Source organism: Phacochoerus africanus, chromosome 12 (assembly GCF_016906955.1).
Source record: "Phacochoerus africanus isolate WHEZ1 chromosome 12, ROS_Pafr_v1, whole genome shotgun sequence".
NCBI lineage: Eukaryota > Metazoa > Chordata > Mammalia > Artiodactyla > Suidae > Phacochoerus > Phacochoerus africanus.
Window position 1 is genome coordinate 26,123,615 of NC_062555.1, and position 26,909 is coordinate 26,150,523.

General features: G+C 42.5%; 1 protein-coding gene across 2 annotated transcripts in view; it reads right to left on the bottom strand.

The window, feature by feature from the left end:
* DENND1B (DENN domain containing 1B) overlaps nt 1-26,421 on the bottom strand; it is a 245,761-nt gene extending 219,340 nt beyond the window's left edge. For both annotated transcript variants that reach the window (XM_047755321.1, XM_047755320.1), the window contains exons 1-2: nt 26,288-26,421; nt 23,780-23,844 (exon numbers count right to left, since the gene is read on the bottom strand). In XM_047755321.1, coding sequence (XP_047611277.1) covers nt 23,780-23,844; nt 26,288-26,304 — 82 coding nt within the window. In that variant the 5' untranslated portion in view covers nt 26,305-26,421. The remainder of the gene's footprint in view (nt 1-23,779; nt 23,845-26,287) is intronic.
* Between the last annotated feature and the right edge of the window lie 488 nt (nt 26,422-26,909).

Below are 26,909 nucleotides of genomic sequence, written 5' to 3' on the forward strand. Positions count from 1 at the left end.
GCTCAGGTTCAGTCCCAGGAACTTCCATGTACCACAGGTGTGGCCAAAAAGAAAAGAATATAACTGTAATAAAGATGACCTATATCAGAAATATATTCAAAACATTAGTTCCTAATTTCTTCCTTGGGCTCAGTAGCTCCCCAGGAAAATCCAAAAAACAGAGAAACCATAAAAAAAGACTAGTTTGACTAGAAGAAAATTTTAAACTTCTGAATAAAGAAGATCATAAACAAAATTAAAATATAAGTGTCATATTAGGGAAATATTACTATTTCATAAATAACTGGTTGATATAGATAAAATGAAAACCTTTATTGAGTGTGCAAAAGACAGAAATGCACTAAAGAAACACTAATGCCAACGTGAAATAATAGCCAACTTTTCAAAAGTAAGTTAAAAAGAGGCAAAAATGCTTTCAAAAATTTAAAAGAGGAGAGATATCTCTGGAAAAAGCAAAACTGTGGAAACAGTCAAAAGATCAGGGGTTGTGAGAGTTTGGGGGGAAGAAGAGGCAGAGCACAAAGGATTTTCAGGGCAGTGAAAGTACTCTGGAATGATATTGCAATGGTGGAGACGTGTCATTACACATATAACATTACATGTTATCTGACCCCAAGGAATGTGCACCACCAAGAGGGAACCCTCAAGGAAACTATGGGCTTTGGGTGATTGTGAGATGTCAGTGTAAGTTCATCCCTTGTAACAAACAAACCACTCTGGTGGAGGAGGTTGAAGGGGGCTGAGGGGCAATATGGGACTTTCTACCTTCCACCCAAGTCTGCCATGAACCTATAAACACTCTCTAAAATGGTCTATTAAAAAAAAAAAAAAAAAACATATTGGAGTTCAAAGACTTAAGTTGGAAAAAAAAAGTGTAACATTTAAAAAAAAACTGGAAACATTTTAGTGATGTTTTAATTTGTACATTGTAAAAACGATATTCTGAATATGCTGAGTCACATAAATTATATTACTATTGTAAAAAAAAAAAAGAGTAGTACCTAGTATTGTTAAGAACTCTTGTACTCTCTTGCACTGGTGATATGAACATAGATATCTTTATGTATGAAGATATGCCAATACATATCAGAAGTCCAACGATGATACTTCTAAGAACTATTTATTCAAAGCAGACAATAACAGAAGCACAATGAGACGTGTGCACAGTAGGCCCACACGATGGAATGCCAGGCAGCTATTAAATCCGATGAAGGAGACTGCCATTTGCAGACGCAGGAAGACAATCATGACAAACTGTCAATTAAGTGGCCAAGGTCAGATTACAGGAGACTATGGACAGAGGAGCCAGTTTATAAAAAAGTACGTAATGGAGTTCCCGTTGTGGCGCGGTGGTTAACGAATCCGACTAGGAACCATGAGGTTGCGGGTTCAGTCCCTGCCCTTGCTCAGTGGGTTAACGATCCGGCGTTGCCGTGAGCTGTGGTGTAGGTTGCAGACGCGGCTCGGATCCTGCGTTGCTGTGGCTCTGGCGTAGGCCGGTGGCTACAGCTCCGATTCGACCCCTAGCCTGGGAACCTCCATATGCCTCGGGAGCGGCCCAAGAAATAGCAACAACAACAACAACAAAAAAGACCAAAAAAAAAAAAAAAGTACGTAAGATTCGTGCACATATACTCACTGTACTTTAGAAAGAGATGTAACAGGTTGTTCAACAAAATATTCATCATGATATTATTCTCTGGGTAATGAGATTTAGTGATTTTTAGTCTCTTCATATTATTTTCTTCTTTTACTTGAATTTTTTTGCAGGAGGTCTGGATCTCTTTTCCCAAAACACATGCGCATTCACAGTCACAGACGTATGCAGACAACACAGACAGTATTTGGCTACCCTGATTTAACTTCCAGTTTATCCTGGCAAAGATAAAGCTTCATTCCAACTAAAGAAATCATTCACTCGATTCTGTGATTGGGACAAGTTCCTCAATTTACTCCACTCTTCTGATAGAAGAGATAGAGGTATATCAGAGAGAGTGGGTTTCAGAGGCAGTCTTGGTTCAAAGTCCATCAGTTGTCTTGGTGAGCCTGGCTACCTCCATGCTATGACAAGATTGACAAAACGACCAGGTAAGTAATTCCTGTGGAAAATACTTTCCATAATCATTATCATGACTCTTAGTAGTTGTTGCATATTGCAAAACAGAAAAAACACACAATGGTTCAGGACACTGAAACAATGAAAAGAGAAAATAATCAGAATTTTTTAAATGGGAAGAAAATTAGTAAGGGGAAATAATGTGAATTAATATATTCAGATAGACACTGAGAAAAGAAAACGAGCTTAGAGTAACAAAAATTTTCATTTTAAGAAATTGACATGGAGTTCCCGTCGTGGCTCAGTGGTTAACAAATCCGACTAGGAACCATGAGGTTGCAGGTTCGATCCCTGGCCTTGCTCAGTGGGTTAAGGATCCGGCGTTGCCGTGAGCTGTGGTGTAGGTTGCAGACGTGGCTTGGATCCCTCATTGCTGTGGCTCTGGAGTAGGCCGGCAGCTACAGCTCGGATTAGACCCCTAGCCTAGCCTGGGAACCTCCATATGCCGTGGGAGCAGCCCTAGAAACGACAAAAAGACAAAAAAAAAATGACAGTTGATTAGACTGCCTCAAGACAAAATAAATAAGTTATAATTTGGTCAAACAGAGAATAAAAATTTGATAATTATATAGCACATGTTAAAACCAAAAGTATTTACAGGAGTCCTCTTGTGGCACAGAGGGTTAAGGATCCAGCATTATCAGCCCACTATGTATCAGGTCACCGCTTGGGCACAGGTTCGATCCCTGGCCCAGGAACTTCCATATGTCACAGGTGCAGCAAAAAAGAAAAATAACTAAAGTATTTGAAGTATGAGTTCCCTACAAAAGTATCTTTTATACTTTTAGTGAATAAGATGAATGTGATACCTGGCTCTGGCCATCATTACAGCTACTCTATAAAATATGATAGGCATTATAGTCATTCATTAGTATTCATTCACTTAAAGGCCTACTAAGCACAGAGCACTATTTTAGGTAGATGGAATTCAAAGCTACATGTGATATTATTACTTGCTTTTCAAAAACATACAATTTCCTTACAAGTAAGAGACTGGAGGACCAACACAAAGTTACATCCAGGTTTGATAACTGAGGTACACATGGCAAAGGGTAAAAGAAGGGAATTATCACCCAGGAATAAGAGACATGCTGATACATATCTGGACGAAACTATAATTCAAAAAGATATATGCACCCATATGTTCACTGCGGCACTATTAACAGCCAAGAAGGAAACAACCTCAATGTCTATCAACAGATGAATGGCTTAAGAAGATGTGATACATATAGACAAGGGAACACTACTCAGCCATAAAAAAAAAAACAAAATAATGCCATTTGCAACAACATGGATGGACCTAGAGAATATCACGCTAAGTCAGACAGAGAAAAACAAAAACCATTATCATTTATAAGTGGAATCTAAAAAATGATATAAATGAACCTATCTATACAGAAAAGAAACAGACTCACAGAGTACACACCTGTGATTGCCAAAGTGGAGAGGGGAGGGAGTGGGATGGATGGGGAGTTTGGGGTTAGTAGTACATGTAGAATAGATAAGCAATGAGATCCTACTGTACAATACAGGGAACAATATCCAATCTCCTGGGACAGACCATGATGGAAGATAATATAAAAAAAAAAAGACTATATATATTATATATGTGGCTGAGTCATTTTGCTGTACAGCAGAAATTGGCACAACATTCTAAGTCAACTCTAATAAAAAAGAAAAACAAGAGACGTCACACCTATATCTGAGTTGTGTCAGCAGCAACTTGATGCTAAAACACACGCCACGGGAATGGAGCAGAGCTCTCCCTGCTTCTGGCAACGCCTGGGCCGGGGAACTAGAATTATTTAGCTATCAGATATTACATCACTGGAAATAAAATATTAAGCACTAAATAAGTTGTCATTCAGCACACCACTTGGCCAGTGTTGGATTCCTGCTGAAATGCTGCCAAACTGACAGAAAAGGAAGCCATCAGAAAATAATGGCTGTCTCTATCTGCTTGACACTGAGTTCACCCAGGCATTAATTAAAAAAGGAAAAAAAGGTCAAAAGGGTAAGTTTTTAACAGCCTGGAGAGCTTCGCAAACCTTGTACAAATAAAAAATTAAAATAAATTAAAAAAAAAAAAACAGGAAAACCAAAGACCAGTTGTGATCCACTACTTTCCACTGATTGACTCAGAACAGCTCTTCCTCAGAGCTTCCTTATTAATAAAAGAATCTTCAGATGAGAAGTGGTCACATTCAGAGCATATATTAACAGAGGCACTTCCATAAATCGAAAGAAGAATGAAAATCTTATCATATCTAGTTATGATTATTGGCTTCTCAAGCATTCAATCTTTTACTGAGAGTAGCAGCTACAGATGGGGCTTGGAAAGAGTCCAAATCTAACAAACTTAATGAACCCTATGTATGTTCTCTCTCTCTCACTCGATTATAAATTCTTGATGACGGGGACCAGTATCATCTCTGCATTCCTTTCAGCATCAGGAATGACGTTTTATACACTCAGATGGATAAATGATAGACAGACAGACAAGCACAGAAGCAACAGCTGTGTGTCACAGAGATTAAAAGTTTAACAGACTACTCTGACTGCTTGGGAAACTAGCTGGTTCAGGACATGTGAAGGTACAGAGAGTGTGAAGGTGGCTGGGAGGGAGAAAGAAGAGGTGACACCTATAGCACAGCCTCTGCGGCCCACGGAGGGAGGAAGGGGCACCAGGAGGCCGGACGGAAGAGCTGGGGCAAGAGCAGTCAGTCAATGAAGGAAGACAGATGAAAAGCAAAATAAGGAGAGACATTAAGAGCAACAGAACTCTATCCAGAAACCTAAACAGAATCGGTAGGCAGGAGAAAAGACATGCTTTTTTGTCTTATCTTACTTGAGGAATTCAATAATGGCTCTCTGAATGAAAATAATACATTGTATTCATAAGGACAGAAGAGAACTGGCATTAGCATAAGTTAAACACTGGAGTTCCCACTGTAGTGCAGCAGGTTAAGGATCCAGTTATCTCTGTGGCAGCTGGGGTTCTATCTCCAGCCAAGGGCAGTGGGGAAAGGATCTGGTGCTGCTACAGCTCAGATCCCTGGCCAAGGAACTTCCATATGCCGCAAGCACACTAGGCAGCAATCAGCCAGAGCTCTGTGGGCTAAAGCAGAAGAATTTGCAAACTAAACTAAATAAAGCAAAGCAATAACAGTTTGCAAGGAATGTATCCGTATATGCACCCAAGGGAATATTTATATAAATATGTCAGCAGATGCACTGAAATTTTTCTGAAAGGATATAAGAGAAACGGCCCATGTTGCATTCTCTAGGAAGGGGTGCTAAGGTTCCCTGGATCTGAGATGCGCAGAGACTTACTTTTTTTTTTTTTTTTGTATTTCTCTATGTATAATGGTAATAATTTTTTTAATTATTTATGTTAATTTTATATTTTAAAAGACTGTTACCAAAAAACTTTTTTAAGTGATGCCAAGAGAGAAAACATAAACTTTAGAGAATTACCATTAAAACAAATGTGTACCCTAATGACAGGTTTACGTGCACTCAGCGGTGACTGGTACAATCATACAGGCAGACCTCAGGGGACCCCTGAACAACACAGGACCACTTACATGGTTTGTTTTTTGGTTTTTTTTTTTTCCAATTAATATATAGCTGGCCCTCCAACCATATCCATGGATGTGGAATCCACAGGCAGGGAGGGTCAACCACAGGACTGGATGTGAGCATCCTCAGATCCTGGGTCCTGGAACCAATCCCCCAAGGATGCTGAGGGAGATTACATATAGAAGTGTCAGGTAATGGCACGCGAGACAGAAAGGAAACGCACCTTACGATCACCTAAGATTTGAGTGACGAGGGATGTGGAGCAATAAAATCAAGTCTAAACGGGTCGTCTGAGCCCAGCTCATGAAGGACACAAGGCTTGTTCTGGAGGTCAGTGTCTCTCAAACATGAGAATTTGCAGGCCCCAGGTGGAGAAAAACTGCAGCTAAAAATAGAGCCTGACAGCTCCTTGGCTGGACAAGACTGCCGCACCCACTGGTCATGGGCTCAGAACAGCAGCCTCACTCCAGCAAGGGTGGGTTCCCTTAGGCTCCAGATGCACGATAAAACAAAAACCTCATTTCTTCAATGGTATCAGACTTATTTGTCAATAAAAGTGCCAGGAATTCTCCTAAACACAGAGTTAACATGATGGAGGAAAACATTTTAATTAGTCAATTGTCGTGGACAGAATTAACGTATTCACCCACTACTTGGTGTCCTTAGTCTGCAGGGCCAGAGGCTATTAATTCCTAGGTGTTTTTCCAGCAATTAGAATATGCCACCGTAGACATTTAGCTTAGCTTCATTATTTAGGAAAAAAAATGGTTATGAATATCCAGAATTTCAGTAAATTTGGGTCACCAATACTGAATTTTATTCAGTATCCTTTTTATTTAAAAAAATTACAATAAATAAATACAAAAGTTGCTTATCAGAACCCATAATTAGATTTATTGTCAAAAGAATATTCATTCTAGGCCTTTGCCTGAAATGCCAAGAAATACATACATTCCCTCCCTCATTAATCCTTATATTACACAGTCACTTAAATTTTGCAATTCACCCTCCTAGTTTGAGTCACACACTACATACATATCAAACAAAAGTATCTAATTCTTATTATTTCTTGTGACTTATGAAAAGCATGAACTTATTCTGTGCTTAAACGACAATAAAACCACTGTTTAAAAGCACATGCATATATTTATTTTATTACTGTACTGATCACTGCAGCTCTGTGGTGCAAGGTTGTTACTGTTCCCACTTTAGAAACAAAGAAACTGAGGCTCAGAGGTTTTAGGGTCATACTACAAAGTTAGAACTCCAACCAAGTTCTTCTTAATCCAACCTAACTTTAGTCCTGCCCTCCCATCCAGCATAAAACAGCGGCAAATAAAGGAGCAGACTACTCTCCTCTTACCAAATAAAACATGAAGAGAACATTCCCCCCACTCCCACCCCGTATCCCTTTCATGGTTAAGAAGAGTGAAAAGGAGTTTCTGTCTTGGCGCAGCGGAAATGAATCCGACTAGGAACTATGAGGTTTTGGGTTCAATCCCTGGCCTCACTCAGTGGGCTAAGGATCTTGTGTTGCCTTGAGCTGTGGTGTAGGTCACAGACATGGCTCAGATCTGGTGTAGGCCAGCAGCAACAGCTCTGATTCAACCCCTAGCCTGGGAACTTACATATGCCGCTAGTGCGGCCCTAAAAAGACAAAAGACAAAAAAAAAGAGTGAGGATATAATGATCCCCCCAACCCCAGCCAGTTACCTCTTCACCACTGATAAAGTCTGTCTGGCCTGATGACTATATAAATGCTGTCACTTTCTATGTGTCATGACATGAAAAAGGTTGAAAAATACTGCTACTGAGAACTCAGAAATATACAGAGTCATCTTAAATTAAATTGGTTTAAAAAATATATAAACTTCATAAACTTTATAAAATTACCTATAAAAAACAGATATCATGACAAAACAGAACTCTGCTACAAGAGTAATTGCTGGACTTAAATCTCTAACACAATGGTTCTCAAAATGAATCCATTACCATTCAAATAAAGACAAAATTTCATATTCATCACCCACTCTTTTTTTTTTACAAGCCACTTGTAAGTACATAATCCAGATTCTGTCAAAACCTAAACAATTTTTTTATTTCCCCATACATTATTTTTTTTTCTACTGTACAACATGGTGACACATACATGTATACATTCTTTTTTCTCACATTATCAGGCTCCATCATTAGTGACTAGACATAGTTCCCAGTGCTACACAGCAGGATCTCATTGCTCATCCGTTCCAAAGGCAAGAGTCTGCATCTATTTACCCCAAGCTCCCAATCCATCCCACTCCCTCCCCCTCCCCCTTGGCAACCACAAGTGTCCAGATACTATATGGAACTTAAACAATTTCTTAAGTAATTAAAGTTACTGGAGTAGCTTTTAATCATTTATCCCATCGGGGGCTATTTGCTGTAATTCTTAACCATTCCCACATTGCAATGTTTATTATCAGAAGTTCCCTTCGTGGCTCAGTGGTTAATGAACCTGACTAGGATCCATGAGGATCTGATTCCTGGCCTATGGGTTAAGGATCCGGCATTGCAGTGAGCTGTGCTGTAGGTCACAGAGGCAGCTCGGATAACACGTGACTGTGGCTGCAGCTGTGGTGTAGGCCGGCAGCTACAGCTCCAATTCAGCCCCTAGCCTGGGAACTTCCATATGCCGAGGGTGGGGCCCCAAAAAGGAAAAAAAAAAAATTCAGTAGCAGTTTTCACAGAACTCATAACCAACCGCACCACACCTCCCACTTGACAATGTGTCCACTGAGATGTGGGCCCTTAGTTTATTCCCAGTCTCATAACCCTCCGGCTTGTCAATATTAACTCTCGGAAGCTTGAAAATGTGCCCGTATACGGAATGCCCACTTCCCTGCTGAAGTTAGTGCCTGTGGAAAAGCGGGAAGAAAGCAGTGTAAAGAAAAGCCGCACTGTAACTTCTTGCTTACTCCCTCCTGATGCCACCGAGCCTCTCGATGAGCGCTGTCAGATTCACGACTGCACATGTGAATTCTCCGCCAAACAGCCTGCTCAAAGTGAAACTAACCCCTCAGCTAATGTATTTTGATACCTTAGCATCTTCCATCCTCCTTGTGTGTGACCCTTCCACAATACGACATGGGTCCTGGGAGGTGACCACAGACCTTCCTTTCACGTTCCTCTCTTCCACAACGATCACACCCAACACGACAGGAGGGAGGTTCAGCGCCGACACCTAACTTCCACTGAGGTGAGCACGCCTCTTTCAGATACTTCACAGCCATGGTATAGAAACCAAACGGGAGTTCCCACCATGGCGCAGTGGTTAACGAATCAACTAGGAACCATGGGGTTGCGGGTTTGATCCCTGGCCTTGCTCAGTGGGTTGAGGATCCGGCGTTGCCATGAGCTGTGTTGTAAGTCGCAGACTCGGCTTGGATCCCGTGTTGCTGTGGCTCTGGCGTAGGCCGGTGGCTGCAGCTCCGATTCAACCCCTAGCCTGGGAACCTCCATATGCCGCGGGAGCGGCCCCAGAAAAGGCAAAAAGACAAAAAAAAATAAAAATAAAAAATAGAAACCAAATGAAAACGCGTATCTACACAGTGACTTATAGTCGTTTACAAAGCACTTTAACGCCATTTTGTATTTTACCCTTGCGACAATTCTTGAGATATGGAGCGTAAACTTTTTTAACTGCGAAAAGTGAAATTATAGAAGTCAAGCAACTTTTACCAAGTCACCAAACTAATAAGTAGCAAAGCCAAGACCAAAAGCCATGTGATGTCTGTGAGATAAGACGTTCTGTTTTATTGATAAGAGGATTCTAGATTTTAGGTTTTTAGAAAATCATGTCATCAAGCCCATTTACCCCTGTTCACCTCAAAATAGATTTAACCACCAATTCAAAGATTAAGCATCAGTCCTATTTAAGAGTGTGCTTGCTCTGAAAGTTCCCGCGATAGTCACCTTTCATAATATTCAGCCTCCTCTCATTCATGCACTATTGGTAGGAATGTAAATTGGTACAGCCACTATGGAAAACAGTATGGCGATGCCTCAAAGAGTTAAAAATAGAATATATCATCTAGCAATTCCACTCCTGGGTATTTATCTGAAGAAAACAAAAACACTAATTAAAAAACATATACGCACCCCTATGTTCACTGCAGCATTGTTTACAACAGCCAAGATGTGGAAGCAACCCAAGTGCCCATCAACTGATGAGTGTGTGTGTGTGTGTGTGTGTGTGTAAACTGTGGCATATTTGCTTAGCCATAAAAAAAAGAATAAAATCTTGTCATCTGTGACAACATGAATCAACCTAGAAGGTATTAGTGAAGTTAGTGAGACAGAGAAAGACAAGTACTATATGATTCCACTTACACATGGAATTTAAAGAACAAAACAAATGAACAAACCTAATAAAACAGAAAAAGAATTATAGATAAAGAGAACGAAAGGGTAGTTGGCGCCATGGTAAAAACAGGTGATTAAGGGAGGGGGGATTAAGAGTAAAAACTTCCAGAGTCAGGGGAAACCCGACCAGTATCCGTGAGGGTGCGGGTTCGATCCTTGGCCTCGCTCAGTGGGTTGAGGAGCCAGTGTTGCCATGAGCTGTGGTACAGGTCACAGACACGGCTCGGATCTGGTGGTTGCTGTGGCTGTGGTGTAGGCTCGCAGCTGCAGCTCTGATTCAACCCCTAGCCTGGGAACTTCCATATGCTGCAGGTGTGGCCCTAAAAAGCAAAAAAATAAAAAATAAAAATTAAAAAATAAATGAATGAGTTGTGGGTATGAAACGTACAGTGTGGGGAACACTGCCCAAAATTATGTAATATCTTTACATGATGACATATCACAATTAGACTTATCATGTGTGGCCATGAAAAGAAAAAAATAGGACAAAGAAAAGAAAGAAAAAGGATAAAACTTTTTTCAAACGAAGGGAAGTATTTCACTAAATGATTCTTCTTTTTTTTCTTTTCCTTTTTACGGCCTCGCTTTCAGCACATGAAGTTCCCAGGCTAGGGGTCCAATCAGAGCTGCAGCTGCAGGCCTATGACACAGCCACACCACCACCAGATCTGAGCCGCATCTGCGATGTACACCACAGCTGACGGCAACTCTGAATCCTTAAACCACGAACAAGGCCAGGGATGGAACCTGCATCCTCACAGACACTATGTCAGGTTCTTAACCTGCTGAGCCACCAAAGAAACTCCTCACTAAGCAATTTTTTTTAAGCAATAAAAGGAATAAAAACCTTTTAAAAACTGACTAAAAGAAACTAATATAAAATAAGAAAAAAAGTACGATTAAAAGTATAATCACAAACTAAAGAATTAAGGCTAAAAGTTCAAAGGAATATAAAAATATTAAATGTCTAATAAATGAAAGAATAAACACCAAATATACCAAAAAGTAAAAGTGAAACAAGGCAAATACAAATTCCAGAATTTCACACCTCCCTGCAGATGGCAGGAGGTCCTGCAAACAGCTAGGGCCTCACTGGGCCACGATACTGCTCACAGATTCCAGAAGGAGAAACAGGGCCTCTGGCCTTTCCTTCAGCTGCAGAAGATTCAAGACTCTGGTCCCGCTGGGTCATAAGCATTTGTGTGGGAGGAAGACACCTCTCAGAGACCACTGAGCTCCAGCTTAGTCATCTCCTCCAGCATAGAAACCAAGCAAAAGCACCTACCACTGCCTCTCCTCAACCTTCGATTTTAAATGAAGAATTATAACTCAGAAGAACTGGCACGTCCCCTAATCACAACGCATACATGCTGTTTGTGTTTTGACCAAATTAAATTCAGCCATATCTAAGAGAGGTAAATTCCAGTCACATCTGAAGTTATAAAGTAAGTATAAATTACATAGGTTAAACCTATCATAAATGAAAGAATAAACACCAAATATACCAAAAAGTAACACAAATCGTACATTTTCAAAGAATTACAATACCATAAAAACATAAGCTGTAAACTATGGTAAATATAACTTGAACTGGGATGACTTAGAAGGCAATTCTGAAGCACTCAGGGACCTCACTGTCAAAACTTTGGCCACCATTCCGAATAAACCACAGGTAAGAAAGTAGTAGCATATGACACTACTTAAGGTTGAAGGCAAAAAAATTGATATGAGGACATCTCCACTCTTCTTTCCACATCCATCTACAAACAAAACGGTCGTTGCCAACCTGGATGGTATCTGAGGGAAATGAGTCAAACATTACCAAGAGATTCTATAAATTCACAAATTGAGTAAGCTTCAAGTAAATGTATTTTACAATGGCTGCATAAAGAACTCTGGACATCTACATCAGCCCAAAGACCAAATGTAGAATACCACCACATACAGAGTATTTTAATTCATTTGTATCTTCAACTCTTAAGCTAAAAAATGAAATAAATGTTTACAAATTAAAATTCTACCTTTCTGCCATTTGCAGCAACATGGATGGAACTAGAGACTCTCATCCTGAGTGAAGTCAGAAAGAGAAAGACAAATACCATATGATATCACTTATATCTGGAATCTAATACATGGCACAAATGAACCTTTCCACAGAAAAGAATATCATGGACTTGGAGAATAGACTTGTGGTGGCCAAGGGGGAGAGGGGGGGAGTGGATGGACTGGGAGTCTGGGGTTAATGGATGCCAACTATTGCCTTGGGAGTGGATAAGCAAGGAGATCCTGCTGTGTAGCACAGGGAACTATGTCTAGTCACTTGTGATGGAGCACGATGGAGGATAACGTGAGAAAAAGAATGTGTATATGTATGTGTGACGGGGTCACCTTGCTATACAGCAGAAAACCGACAGAACACTGTAAACCAACTATAATGGAGAAAAATAAAAATCATTTAAAAAAAGAAAAAAAAGGACAGGCTTCAAAGACACTGCAATGAATGAATGCACGGAAACTGAGAAATCATCAGGTTCTACTGTCAAATACTTAAGAAACTGCCTGTTGTTTAATGGCATGAAATGTTGAAAAAGGTAACTTCAAGTTAAAAAATAAAATAAAATTCTAGCTTTCAACTAGTATTCCATTTTAATATTTCTACGATTTAAGGTAAACACTGTTGTAAACAAACACAACACGAACCATTAAAAACTTGGAAACTAGTACTTTTGTTCATAACCATTCTTAGCTTATTCTGATTCTGTGACATGTCTAAACTTGTACACAGTAAACACCAGCAACACATAATCTTGATAAAAGTATGCTGCCCCTTACGGCTAATGATTATTCTACAGATCCTCTGTGCCAAAATCACACATTTCCAAGCAAAACTACAACTCCAAAACTTAGCTCTCAGGTCCTCTGCGGTAATAAGAACAAAATAAAAAGACATAACACATTATTTTCCAAAAAATAAGTTAACTTCATGAATTGCTTACAATTAATTATTAAGTAGAAGATACCATTTTAATTTATAGAAAAGACTAACAATAACTAAGACCTTGAAAAAAATTCCCCAAATATTACACAACTTCTTCTTCCAAACATCACATCCAAAATACACTGCAATGTCAAAAAGAAAAAAAAAAAGCCATTTAAGACTCCTTCCTGAACCACTTCCACGTATTTTTAATGCAAAGAGCTTGAGGATATATGATGTTCAGGCCATTAACACACTTCTGAACTTACTCGTCTTTCATTTCAATGTTTTCTTCACAAATTCAGAAGTTGTTTCCAATAGTCTTTTATCAAAATTAACCAGAAGTCTAAATTTTACAACTACTCAGGTGACAAAATTTTAAAGGACTGCTTCATTTTAATTAATGATAAAACTGAACACTAAACCTGTCTTTATGCTGGTGCATTTCTGCCACCAAACCAAAATTATTTTTGAAATGACTAATTTCTGGATGCCTACACATGTGCAGAAGACCATCAGATGTACTAAACTGATAGTTCTATGCTTTATTTTCAGATTCAAATGATAAATAAGAAGGAAGTGAAAGAGGAAAAGGCTCTATCTGATCGTTACCAGTTCTGTCCACGTTACAGAGTTTGTGGTTTATCAACAGTTCTACCAAAAAAAAAAAAAAAATTCAAATAAAGCACTTATTGCTTGCGATGATAAAAATCTATAGCCGTTCAAAGTTCTTTAAAGTTTTTTTTTTAAAGATTTAAGAAATCTAAAATAATTTCTAGAAATAAGGACAAGCTTTTACTAATTTCACCTTAATAACAAAGTATAATTTAAGCAACTATTGAACATCATCCAAAGGATTAAAACCTTCTGAAAAATCCATAAGAGACCCAAATAGATGCTAGAACCCAAAAACCTAAAATCCAGTGTCCACATAAGCCAGGCAATGAAGACCACGCTCAAGACAGACTGCCACAAGGCAAATATCAAAAACAGTATATTACTCAGCAGCTTCTTTTTACATCTTTTATTTCTGTAGCTTCACTTTCACAAATTACACATCTTTGATAAAGTTGACACCTTTTTAAAGAAGAAAATAATTTAATAGTAATGCCTCTCAATACACTTCAGTTTTCTTTGCTGTAAAAGCCATCTCAGGACCTTAAAAAAAAGTGCCTCAACAATTGAACAATATCCACTGAACAGATATTTTGGGTCAGTTTTAGCCTCTTGAGTAAACACAACTAACCCAACCATCCCCAGCTGGTGCAGCTGACACTTGCAGCAGAGACCATGCTTCTCAGTCAGCTTCCTTAGTTACCAATATTTAGACCAAAGGCAGAATATTCTTTACTCTTATTCACATGAGATTTTGAATACGAAGTCAAACAACTAACTGTAGAAAGAGATGGCCAGCTGGTACCCAACTGAGGGCCGACCAGATGTGGCTGTCTCCCCCTCCACCGCTTCCAGACACCCCGACCTCCCCACGTCCTCCCCACGTTCCCTGTGGCCCGCATGGCTGAGTGAGCCGCCCTCCTCACACTCAGGAACATACTGTGAAACCTCGACCACAGCCCTCAGGACATGACACGATTACAACCACCGACTTGAAGCTGACACTCCCTCTCTCAGGAGGTCGTCTTCTTAACTGCTTTGCATCTGAGTCTGACACCTTAACTGGCGCTCAGAGGAAACACTCACAGTGAATGAAAGAAGGCTGAACACGTCCTATGATGTCCATACTCTTCTTCCCATTTTCGGCTGTTCATCTTCATCTGCTCATTTTTAATATAATACCACGAGAACTCTGGTCAAGCCTAGAATTGGGGATTTTCTAAAAGGATGGCTTTCTGAAATTGTGGCAAAAAAATATATATGATGCTATTCGAAAAAGAGGATTATGTTAAAGCGAGCACAGCAAGATGGTTGTAGAATCAGAACCACAGACCCAAACTGCAGTCTCACCTCACGGAGCTGTGGCTTGAGCAAGTTATTTAATCTGAGATTCCATTTCCTCACCTTTTTTTTTTTTGTCTTTTCTAGGACCGCACCCGTGGCACATGGAGATTCCCAGGCTAGGGGTCTCATCAGAGCTGTAGCCACCGGTCTATGCTAGAGCCACAGCAACACGGGATCCTACACCACAGCTCAAGGCAACACCGGATCCTTAACCCACTGAGCGAGGCCAGGGATCAAACCCACAACCTCATGGTTCCTGGTCGGCGTCATTAACCACTGAGCCATGACAGGAACTCCCATTTCCTCACCATTATGAAAGGGTAACAGTCGCTACTTCACGCAGTTGTAGTGAAAATGAACAGGATTTGTAGGCTCTTGGCACATTTACTGACATATCATAAAAATCAGAGACATAGTTTTTATTTCTATTTCTATAATACATCTACCTGGAAGCCTAATCAGAGAAAATAAACTGGTAAATAAGGCTCTCTAACCATGACAGCTTTATTTCATTAACTGAGAACTTATAAACAAGAGAAGTCTTCATGAAACTCACTGAACAAATAAATACTCTAAATAGACTTAGAGATAAAAGTTGTTAATCACGAATTACCAATAATATCATTATAGATGAGGGGTTGATAAAACCTAACTAGAAATTGACAGAGGTCCATTGGATCCTTTGTTCAGAGAGATCTCTCCACGCTAGCAAGTTGCCTATCTTTTTAATTAATTCAAGGGTACAGGCTTTCTTTAAAATTCAGGTGCTCCCTTGAGGGCTGTCTATCAGTTGTTCACACCTCACTGGGAACCACTTTAATCAGATAAACATGCTACGTAACACCACCTACGTAGAGAGGTTCTGACCCGAAGAGGGTGAGCAGAGGGTGCCTAGGGTGGGGCAGCCTGCACGGCGGCGCTGGCTGTGAGGGTCACTGTGCTGTCACCGGGCAGCAGGGAACAAGGCACCTGCACAGCGTGAGCAGAGGGGCCCCAGGAGCCCCAAGAGGTGCCCAAGGAGGGCAGACTTGTGTTGCAGGAGCGGGGGCAGTGGGGTGCACGGGTGTTTGGGGTTGGCGGATGCAAACTGTTACATTTGGAATGGGTGGGCCATGGGGCCCTACTGTACAGCACAGGGACCTGTGTGTGACTGGGTATGAGAGAAACTTAAGAAACACTGTTCAGCAACTATACTTTAATTTAAAAAAAGAAGAAGAAGAGGAAGCATCTTCCCTCTGAATGGGTCGCCCCAGGTGCTCTGTAAGGAAACTTCCCGTTCTAAGCCTCTGCTATTCCTCTTCTGCACAATGTGCCCTAAGACCCCAAGTGGTACTAACTTCCTAAATACCTTTAGAAAATCAGTTCTGAAGGATCTTTGGCAAGTACCCCCACCAGGCCCAAGAGCTGACCTTCCACAGAAACATGAAACAATACACCCTTTTCCACAGATAAAATTAAATCACCACCTGGAATAAACTAAAATCCTTCATGTATGTAAACTAAAAATCTAAATATGGGAGTTCTCTTGTGGGGCCACAGGTTAAGGATCCAGCATTGTCACTACAGTGGAGCAGGTCACTGCTGTGGCCCAGGTTTGAACCCTGGCCTGGGAATTTCGACACACCATGGGCACGGCAAAAAAAAAAAAAAAAAAGAATGTAACTATGCCCAAATAAATACGGCAGGAATACCATTCAACCTAACAACGTAAGAAGACCACAGTATCTCAAGTGTTTCTCAACACTATCTTGAATGCTTTTTAGCTTGAATAAAAAAACTCTTCTACTGTCCATAATATTCTTTTGGCATAAGCCTGAGAGCTTTAAGTGGGAAAGGTTTCTGAATGTTAAATATTAAAAGCTATTTCCCCAGAAGAGGAATTCTTTTGGAAGTGACTGAGAACATACTTCACACTTAATCCTTTCGATTTTCATTGTTACCTAAAATAATTCTATAGCCTCTCGCTTAAAGCATCCCAAAAATGTCTACTGCTAGTACTGTATATGCACTGTAAAATGTGCATTTTAAAAGGTAAATTACTGCCCTCTAACTCACAAATCAAAAATAAAATTCTGGAGGAAAAGAAGGAGGGATATTATTTGCTCACGATCTCAATACTCTCTCCAAATGAGAGAACAGTTATCAAAAGTTTATCAGAAATATATGACTTAAAAATCAAGAAAACAAGAAAGTTCCAAAAAAGAACCTGAACAAAATAGTGGCCAAACAACAGTCCAAGAAGACAGCACTGCAAGAGCACACGTCCGCATGGGACAGTGGGGATTGCTCAGAGTAAAAACCAAGAGGTCACCTTGGATTAAAGCAGCAAAATTAAAGAACATATGAACAAATACAAGCACCTAATGAAACAAATCGGAATCAAACTATCAAAATATAAACTCTGCAGCATCCCTATCAACGTAATAATCAACAAATACTGGAGTTCCTGCCGTGGCTCAGCAATTAATGAACCCGACTAGTATCCATGAGGACGCAGGTTTGATCCCTGGCCTTGCTCGGTGGGTTAAGGATCCAGTGTTGCTGTGAGCTGTGGTGTAGGTCACAGACGTTGCTCAGATCTGGTACTGCTGTGGTGTGGGTCAGCAGCTGTAGCTCTGATTGGACCCCTAGCCTGGGAACCTCCATATGCTGTGGGTATGGCCCTAAAAAGCAAAAAAAAAACCCCACAAATACTGAGCACTGAAATGTGACTGCTTTTTACCCTTTGGTGCCGCAGGAAGGAGGCAAGGCTCAGAGCCAAACAGAAAAGGACAGCTGCTCCTATTTTCTATCTAGAACAAAAACTGCACATCTCAAAGATATGCTTCTAAAGAACCACACTGGAAAGCAAGGATTAGAAAGTAAGTTTTGCTCTCTTCCATAATGTATGCTTTCCTCCATAACCTTTCACTCAAAGATTTCTCTTAATTTATTCTAGCGCATCTGGGTTGAGAGGGACTCAGAAAGAGTTTCCTAATGAACACAAAGCTCAAGCAAAACCACGGCAAGCACATTTCACTCGCAGATTTTTTTCCATTTCGGGCAATATGTAAAGCCTCCTAAACCGCTTTATTGTATGCATGATTCATCAAAGTTCTACTTTCTAAACGTTAGGGTTTTCCTGAGTTTCTGGCACATGTGGATGGGTGTAAATAAAAGGCAGCCCCAACAGCACGTGTCCCAGGGAATCCTGTGACGTGAGGAGACAGCAGAGCAGGTGTGGTCCTCAATGGGGGAAGCCTGAGCACAGCCCTCGGTTCTGTCGGTCATGGACTACTAGCCTCCCCGCCACCGTCACACCAGCACACACGGAGGATCACTTCTACAAGGGCAGCGTTCCGTGAATTAATCTGATCAACAACTCATTTGACCAATGGCCAGGCACTATGCTGGGTCCAGTTTCTGTTATTCATTCTGTAAATATTCACTAAACATGCCAGCTACTGCAATAAGCTTTTCCTTAGCACATATACAATTAATAAGTCATGCCCTGGTTTTTGAAGAGCTTATCTGAAGCAAGGTAAGTAGACACTCAGACACATTTGTAGTCTATCTATTACTACGTTAGACACATCTACACATCTATCTTTGTATGATTACTCTCTCAGACACTTTTGCACATCTACATATTACTATACTGGACTTATCTATACATCCATGTATTACTTTATCAGGCGTATCCATAAGAACACAGTAAGTGCTAAAATACAGCCAGAAGCAAAGTGCTGCGGGTTCATATAAACAGTATCCCCATAGACGAAAACTTCCAAAATGCAAAAGTGGGCTTAGAAATAACTTTTTGTGCAGGACATAAGGGATACAAAGGATTCTCTGGCCTAAGGTTCCAATTTAAGAAAAAAGAGGCCATTCAAATGTCCACATGAGCTAAAGACTAGAAAGATGGATAATCTGATACTGGGTTACATGGCTGGTAAAAATGGAAAATCAGCAGCAAAGAGGGATTTATTCCTAAAAGAAGTTATTATAGCTGAAGAGAAAGGGATAAAGAAAACAAGATTTGCTAAGACAGGGAATTCCCGTCATGGCTCAGCAGTAACATATCCATAAGGACACAGGTTCAATCCCTGGCCTCACTTGGTGGGTTAAGGATCGGGTGTTGCCGTGAGATGTGCTGCAGGTCGAAGACACGGCTCGGGTCCTGCATTGCTGTGGCTGTGATATAGGCCAGCAGCTGCAGCTCAATTCGACCCCTAGCCTGGGAACCTCCATATGCCACGAGTGCAGCCCTTAAAAAAAAAAAAAAAAAGATTTGCTAAAAGATGTGTTGAAAACTACAATAAGTAAAATAGATCAAGATTCACTAAATATGAAGATGTAAATCCTGAAAACTACAATAAGTAAAATAGATCAAGATTCACTAAATACGAAGATGTAGTGCCAGTGTCTATGCCACAAGCAAAAAGCCCAGTAATTACTCCTGTGGAATTATACTTCATTTCAAAGGGGAAAAAAAAGAATCACCTGCACCACATACAGTTTATACACTAATATTTCCTCAGGAGAAATGAAGCAGACTAGGCTGAGTTCATGTGAAGTTACTACACAATGAGAGGCAGCAGAGGCAAGAGATTTTAAGATATGTGTGTGTATACACACACACATGTACACACATATGCACACACATATAGAGTATATTAAAAAGCAACAGATTAAAATACAGACTCTGGAGCCAGACCATTTGGGGCAAATTTTGTCATTTCTCTGCTTTGGTTTCTTCGTTTCCTATCTCAGGACTTCTGTGAGGGTTAAACAGTCGATGCCTGTACAGTGCCCAGGATGTGCACAACACAGAGAGCTCAGAGTACCAGCTGTGGTGCTGCTGCTTTGTGGGGTGAGCTGTCAACAATGCCGAAGGGAACGAGGGGGCACCAAGGCCACTCACTGCCTGGGAGGAAAACCCTGCGAGGCAGCATCTCCCATCTTTCAGCATCTCCCATCTTCCCCTGAAGTCCTGGGGAAGTACGGTTACAAAAAGTCCTGTTATTAGAGCTGAGGGGAGGCCCTCACTGCTGGCTGGGAGGCAATGAAGACAGTAATCAGAAGAGTGACAGCCATCGGCTTGGGATCTACCAGGAGGGCCCTGAGATCTAAATGCTGGCACCTCACTGTCCCCCGGCAGGAGCAACCACTGCCAGGGATGGTCTCCTGCCAGAGAAACACCCAGGAGGAGACGCCCCAGCCAGGCTCCCGGGAGCCACCAGAACCCACTCCACTGACACAAAGGGGACAGGGTGGGAAACGCTGTCACCCCTCTTGGCATTAACTTTGTGCACCCTTCGTATAAATGCTCTGAAACGTGTCTTTCTTCAAAAAATCAATGTAATGCTTTTGAAACAAGTGGAAACAGCAACGAATGAGATGAAGATCACCACTTCTCCAGAGCCAGCAACGTCAAGTTATAGTTCAACAACGCCACTTCAAATCACTAACCAGAACTCAGTCAAGAACAATTTGTCTCTGAAGATGCTTCTGACCAAAAAAAAAAAAAAAATTTTTGGCTTTTTAAGGCCGCATCTGCGGCATAAGGAAGTTCCCAGGCGAGGGGTCGAATTGGAGCTACAGCTGCCGGCCTACACCACAGCCACAGCAACACCAGATCCGAGCTGCGTCTGTGACCTACACCACAGCTCACGGCAACATCAGACCCTTAACCCACTGCGCAAGGCCAGGGATCGAATCCACGTCCTCATGGATGCTAGTCGGGTTCACTACCTCTGAGCCATAGCAACAACTCCTTTATGATCAAAATGATCTGAGATAGGTTTTTTAAAAAGTTAAAACTTCTCTATTAAAAAGTAAACACGAAACATGCTACGTATCTTAATGGAACGTTACCATCTTAGCATAAACCAAGATTAGCCTAAGCATCATATTTTCTACGGCATCCAACAGATGGTCGTCAAGAGAGACACCAATATTCTGAGACATGCAGACTGTTTTCACTGATTTCCCAACTTTTTTGTTTGTTTGTTTGATTTCCCAACTTCTACTCCCTGCTAGTTGTTTAGCAAATCAGTCCCAATAATCTTGCCACTCACCGCTCCACCGCTGCCCCGCCACCACTTTAGGAAAGGCCAGGCCCAGGCCGACACGGGCCACTGGGACCCAATGTCCTGGGGGTTTTTGAGAATGAGACTTGGCGGCTCTAAAGAGAGCACCATGAAAAGCCAGTGTCTGTCATCGCCGAGATTATGAACGAGAAAGCAGAGTTCCAGCTCATCTGACAGCCCCTCTCCAACCCCAAGGAAGCTAAGACGCCATCCTTGGGGGTGGCAGAGTCGAGGGGCAGACAGAACCCAGATCTTGGATGACCGACTTCTATAGACGTCCTCTTACGATCGAGTTTCTTCGTTAAGTTGGTTTTATATTTGTACTCTAAAACATCCTGATGTACACACTTCATTTTACAGGTCCATTACTATATAAGAACATCATCCATGTTCATTTAAATGAGAGCCAAAAAAAAAATTGTATCCTACTTGAAAAAAATGGAGGCACACGAGACTCAATAATAGGTTTTATGGACAGTTAAATAAGAGCATTCTAATAACCTGCTTTAATCATTTCTGGGCACGTTCCCCTTTAATATTTTATCAGTAAAGTAGAAAACGAATAAACATTTAGAAGCATCAAACTCAGTTTGATAGAAAATTTTATTATAGTAGCATTACTTTTTAGAGCACAGAAAGTATAACTTGTTAGACCCTAAAATATTAGTCGTATTCTATTTGTCACAGTCAAAAAAAACCGAAAAACAAAAAACAGTTGTTAATGCTTTTTACACAGTTGGATTTAGCTTTTCAAAAAAATCGTAACTTTGCTGCCAGTTCACTGGAATACACGGACAGAATGGATTGACTGCAACCTGCAGAGAGGCATGCCTTTATTTTAACCACTTACAGTATTTCCAACTCACCACTCTGGATAAACTGCTAAAGTACCAATGAAGATGATTCTGATGAGGAGAGATTTAGACAATAATAGCAGCAAAAGCAAGAAGGTAGTAAAAGAAGGGCAGAAGCAGAAGATACCAACTGAAATGACTAGTTCCTGGAAAATGGAAAAAGGCAAAGGGAGGAAGTCAGGAGTCTGCGTGGAAAGGCAGAATCCCCCGGACATGTGCACAGATCGGGGTCACCTAAAGAAGACCCGTCCTTTTGTCAAGATAACGTTAGCATGCATTTAAAATGACAGAGGAGTTCCCGTCGTGGCGCAGGGGAAACAATCCAACTGGGAGTTAAGGAGGTTGCAGGTTCGATCCCAGGCCTCGCTCAGTGGGTTAAGGATCTGGCGTTGCTGTGAGCTGTGGTGTAGGCCGGCAGCTGTAGCTCTGATTGGACTCCTAGCCTGGGAACCTCCATATGCCACGGGTGCGGTCCTAAAAAGCAAAAAAAAATTAAAAATAAAAAATTTTAAAAATAAAAAAATAAAATGATAGAGAAACCACATTTCCCAAAGGAAGGCAGCCTGTTTTACAGACACTCCAGGTCAGTACGACTCCACGCCCCTTAGCCAATGCTCCGGTGGGCACTGTGAAGATTCAGTCATATCACAAACACGCTATAGGATAGATTTAAATCGGAGCGGAAAAAAAAAACAGTAATGTATTGATTTGAATCATCAAAGAGAACTTATTTGGGCCTGGAAAGACTAGAAAGAGATCAACTCTAGTACATATAAGACAACAAAAGATAACCTTTTTAATGGGAAAAAGCTTACCCACAACCTAGGATCAGTTCTTGGTTGGTGAAAAACCTGACCACAGCTGCAGTTCCGACAGGCCAGAAGTAGAGCAGGCTGGGCTGGTGGAGCCAAGACCATGTATGACTTCCCACCTAAAATTAGCCATGCCCGGTTCACCACAGCAGGGTTGGGCTCCTCTATTTTAAGGTGTGCAGCTCCAAATTGCTTCGGAGCATATAATTGCTGGGCAATGTCTGGAGGTAAGAGTGTCGAGAGACTGTCCACCAAGCCTTCAGAATGGGCACCTGGTCTCGACACATCCCCACACTTAATCATCATGCTGTCTGGGATCTAAGTACAAGACAGTGAGGTCATTCACTGGGGACATCTATCCAGGAAAGGAAGTCACGCCAGGCCACCGTGAGAAGGAAAAAAGCAAGAGGCCACCGCCCTTACTCCTTTCAGCCACCCCTCCCTCCCCTGCTCGCGCAGGCGCACACATGGTGACACAAGTAGGGGGAACACTAACAGAGCTCATGACCCTCAAGTGCTCTCGTCTTTTCAGGAAATTATCTAGAACTCAACAGCTGACACCCTCCTGAGTAATGTCACCTGACTGTTTACCGCCCTCTGTAAGTGCCAGGCTCCCTGGGTAAATCCAACAGAGGGGCCTTCCCAGCCTGCGGTCTGCATCTGGGAAACCGTCAGGGGGGAAGTGGGGAGGCTCCCATGGGTATGAGAGAGACACTTTTCACTAGATGTAAGAAAATGAGAAGGCGTGCCCTTCCACCAAAATGAACAATAACTTTACCAACGAGCAGCAGAGTTGTAAGGCACGTGGCCTTAACATACATCTGAAATGTGCAGGTAACATTCCGGATTCCTACCATCTCAGGGCAAAGACACAGCACCTGTTTTTCTAGCAGAACGTGAGGCAGCAGACATGAAATACACACTTCATACCCGTAGTGTCCCAAGGCCGTCAGGCTCGGGAAGCCAACAATGCGAGCACTTGTTTTGAATTAGCAAAACACACGTACCTTCATTTTCAGAGGTGTGACATTTCACTTTCAATACCAAGTCAAAGGTTCTTTCTGGATTTTCCCTAAAAGAAAAAGAACTTTGTTATACTTACTTCCTCCCACAAATAAATCAGCATCTCTAGTAAAGTTTTTATTTTCTAAACGCTAAAAACTAACTTTATTCTTGTCTCCCTATATTCCATGGAACTATATGACCACAGAGTGGAAGAAATAAAAAATTTGTTTTTCCTAGTTCAGCAACTTAAGGACACTGAGGCTTAAGAGTTTGGGGACTTGGGGCAAAACATTTAACCTCTGAGCCTATTTTCTCACCTGTAAGGCACCTTGTTTACATCACAAAATAACAGTGAGGACTACAAATCAAATAATAAACATGGAAGTACTTTATAAAGTATTAGCTGCTAGATAAATATAAAGCTTACCCAGAGTTCCCATGTGGCTCAGCGGTAACGTACCTGACTAGTATCCATGAGGATGTGGGTCTGACCCCTGGCCCCACTCAATAGGTTAAGGACCCAGTGTTGCCGTGAGCTGCGGTGTAAGTCGAAGACGAGGCTCAGATCCCGCTTTGCTGCGGCTATGGTGTAGGCCAGCAGCTGCCCCTCGGAATCAACCCTGGCCTGGGAACTTCCATATGCCACAGATGCAGCCCTAAAAAGCAGAAAAAAAAAAAAAAGAATTCCCTTTGTCTCATCGAATCAAAACTGAAAATTGAAAAGCCAGCACGTTCCTAAGTATCTCTACCCTTCCCTGCCAGCAGAGCCAAACTGCAAGTTCTCCAGTTTTCTTCAAAGGACTTGCAAGTTAGGTGTAAACCTGGTGAATACCTGGTTCCACCTGCCATGTTCTAGAGCAAGCATTTATAATGCTCCTTAAATGCATATGCTTTTCTTGAGATGTAGTTACAGCACATGTTTAAAGGCCCAAACTCTACACAGCTTCCAAGATCAACCAAAAAGAGCCTTATTTTATGTCAATTACCTTTGCGGAAATAGGACATCTGCCTCAATATTAGATTTTCCCTCTAGGAAGAGTAAGGATGCTTTGCTTCACTCAGAAATTAGTATCCTGGAGTTCCCATTGTGGCTCAGTGGGTTAAGAACCTGACTAGCATCTATGAGGATGAAGGTTTGATCCCTGGCCTTGTTCAGTGGGTTAAGGATCTGGCGTTGCCACCAGCTGCAATGTAGGTGGTACTGTGGCTTGGATCCTGCTTTTCTGTGGCAGTGGTATAGGCCTACAGCTGTAGCTCTGATTTGACCCCTAGCCTGGGAACTTCCATATGCCACAGGTGCGGCCCTAAAAAGACCAAAAAAAAAAAAAAAGAATGAAATCAGCATCTTTACTAACTTACACATTCAATGTATTCTTTGGCGTAATTTCAAAAAGTGAATTGAAGTCTATTGAGACTTTTAAAAAAACATGGCTTTGTTTAAAAAAAAAAAATAGTTGTATTAATCTGTTTCTGCCAAAGCTAGAAGATCAAGCCAAGTCTGATACCATAATGTCCACGTGACCAAAGAGTTAATACATTTCAGTTTTCCCTGCTAAGGAGCTCTTAGTGACTCCTGCATTGGCTGTTTTTAATATTTAGTTCCTTCAAGAAACTAGTGCCAATTTGGGCTTCTAAATAAATACTTGTTTAAAAAAATTATTACAAGAATCTAGAAAAGTAGGAAGTGACAAGCGATACAGATAAATTTGCAAATATACATTTCCTCAGCCCTCTCGCTGTTAACTTGCTTCAATGGGAATAACGTGGCCTCAGCGACCTTCCCCCTCCTAATCCAGTTAATGCCCAAAGGAATACTTTTTAAGTCACAAGCCTCGCCCACCCACCCCAGATGTCAAACACTGCCGGAAGTCATTCTAAACCACATTATTTTCCAATTTCCCTAATATTCTCTAGACTTTCATCTCTCAGGTGCAAAAATTAAACATTGATTTCATTGTCCTGGAAGCTTTTAAAGGCCTTTCACACTCATAAAAGACACACGCTCTTCGTGATTTTAAACTGGGGGGGGGGGCAGGGGGTGAAGTGGGGGGATGAAAGGGAAGAAGGAATTCTTTGCAAACTAAGTTTCTGGAGGAAAATAAAAAAACTCGTGCCTCTGAGATGCCCCAAAGAAAGTCACGACCCGTATCCCGACAGCTTTTGGTGTCATTAAGGTGCTGCAGCCAAGGCTCCCCGTTGGACGCTCGGGCCGGCACAGAAAACCCTCCCGGGAGACCATTTTGCCGGCGCCTGGGCGACCACACGCCAAGGCACCTCAACTGCAACGGAGGGACGGGAAGCAAAGCCCCGGGCCGCGGGGTCCCCACGCTCAGGGACGCGGGGGCCTGAAGCAGCTAGCGCCGCTGCCGCCGCTCCCCGGCCCCGGCCCCGCCGGCGCCCAGGCCTCCGCCCCCGGGGCCCCGCGACCCCGCCGCCCGCAGGCTTCGCGGCCTAGGCCGCCCGCCGCGCCGAGAAAGGCCGCCGCCCCGCGCCCGCCGGCCCGCTCTCACCGGGTCCTGCAGTCCATGGTTACATGTCGCGGGGCCGCCCGCCGCCAGCCCCGGCTGCGCCCCGCCCACGCCGGCCGCCGCGGGAACCGAGCGCACGGCAGCGGCGGCCCGGGTGGTGCCGGCTGCGCCGCCGCCCCGCCCCCACCCTCTGTGACAGCGGCCGCCGCCCCCACCCCCGCCCGCGCCGGCCTCGCAGCTCCTGCACCTTCCGCGATCCCGGAAGTGCGGGCGGAGCCGCCGCGGGCCGCCTCACCTGGGCCGGGGGCGGGGGGCGGGAGGCCTGCCCGGTGCCCGCAGGCAGCTTTGCCACCCGTGTCCTGGGCGCCCGGCCCGCCGGCCGGCTTCCTCGCCGGGACCAGTCCCCGCTCCGGGACGTCTGGGCGGCAGCCCCCGGAAAGCACAGTAACTGACCTGGTACCTGGGCTGGTGGTGCTTTCCACCCCGTGTGCGCTCCTAGGTGGCGTTCGCCAGAACCTTCGCCGGCCTGGGGCACCTCATTGCTTTCACATGCAAAACCCGAGCTCCAGGTGCCGCGCCTGCTCCTGCCTCCCTGCAGCCGGGCCTGGTTCCGCTCTGAAATCCAGGGCCTCCCCCTCCAGATTCCGGACGTAGAGACGCGTGC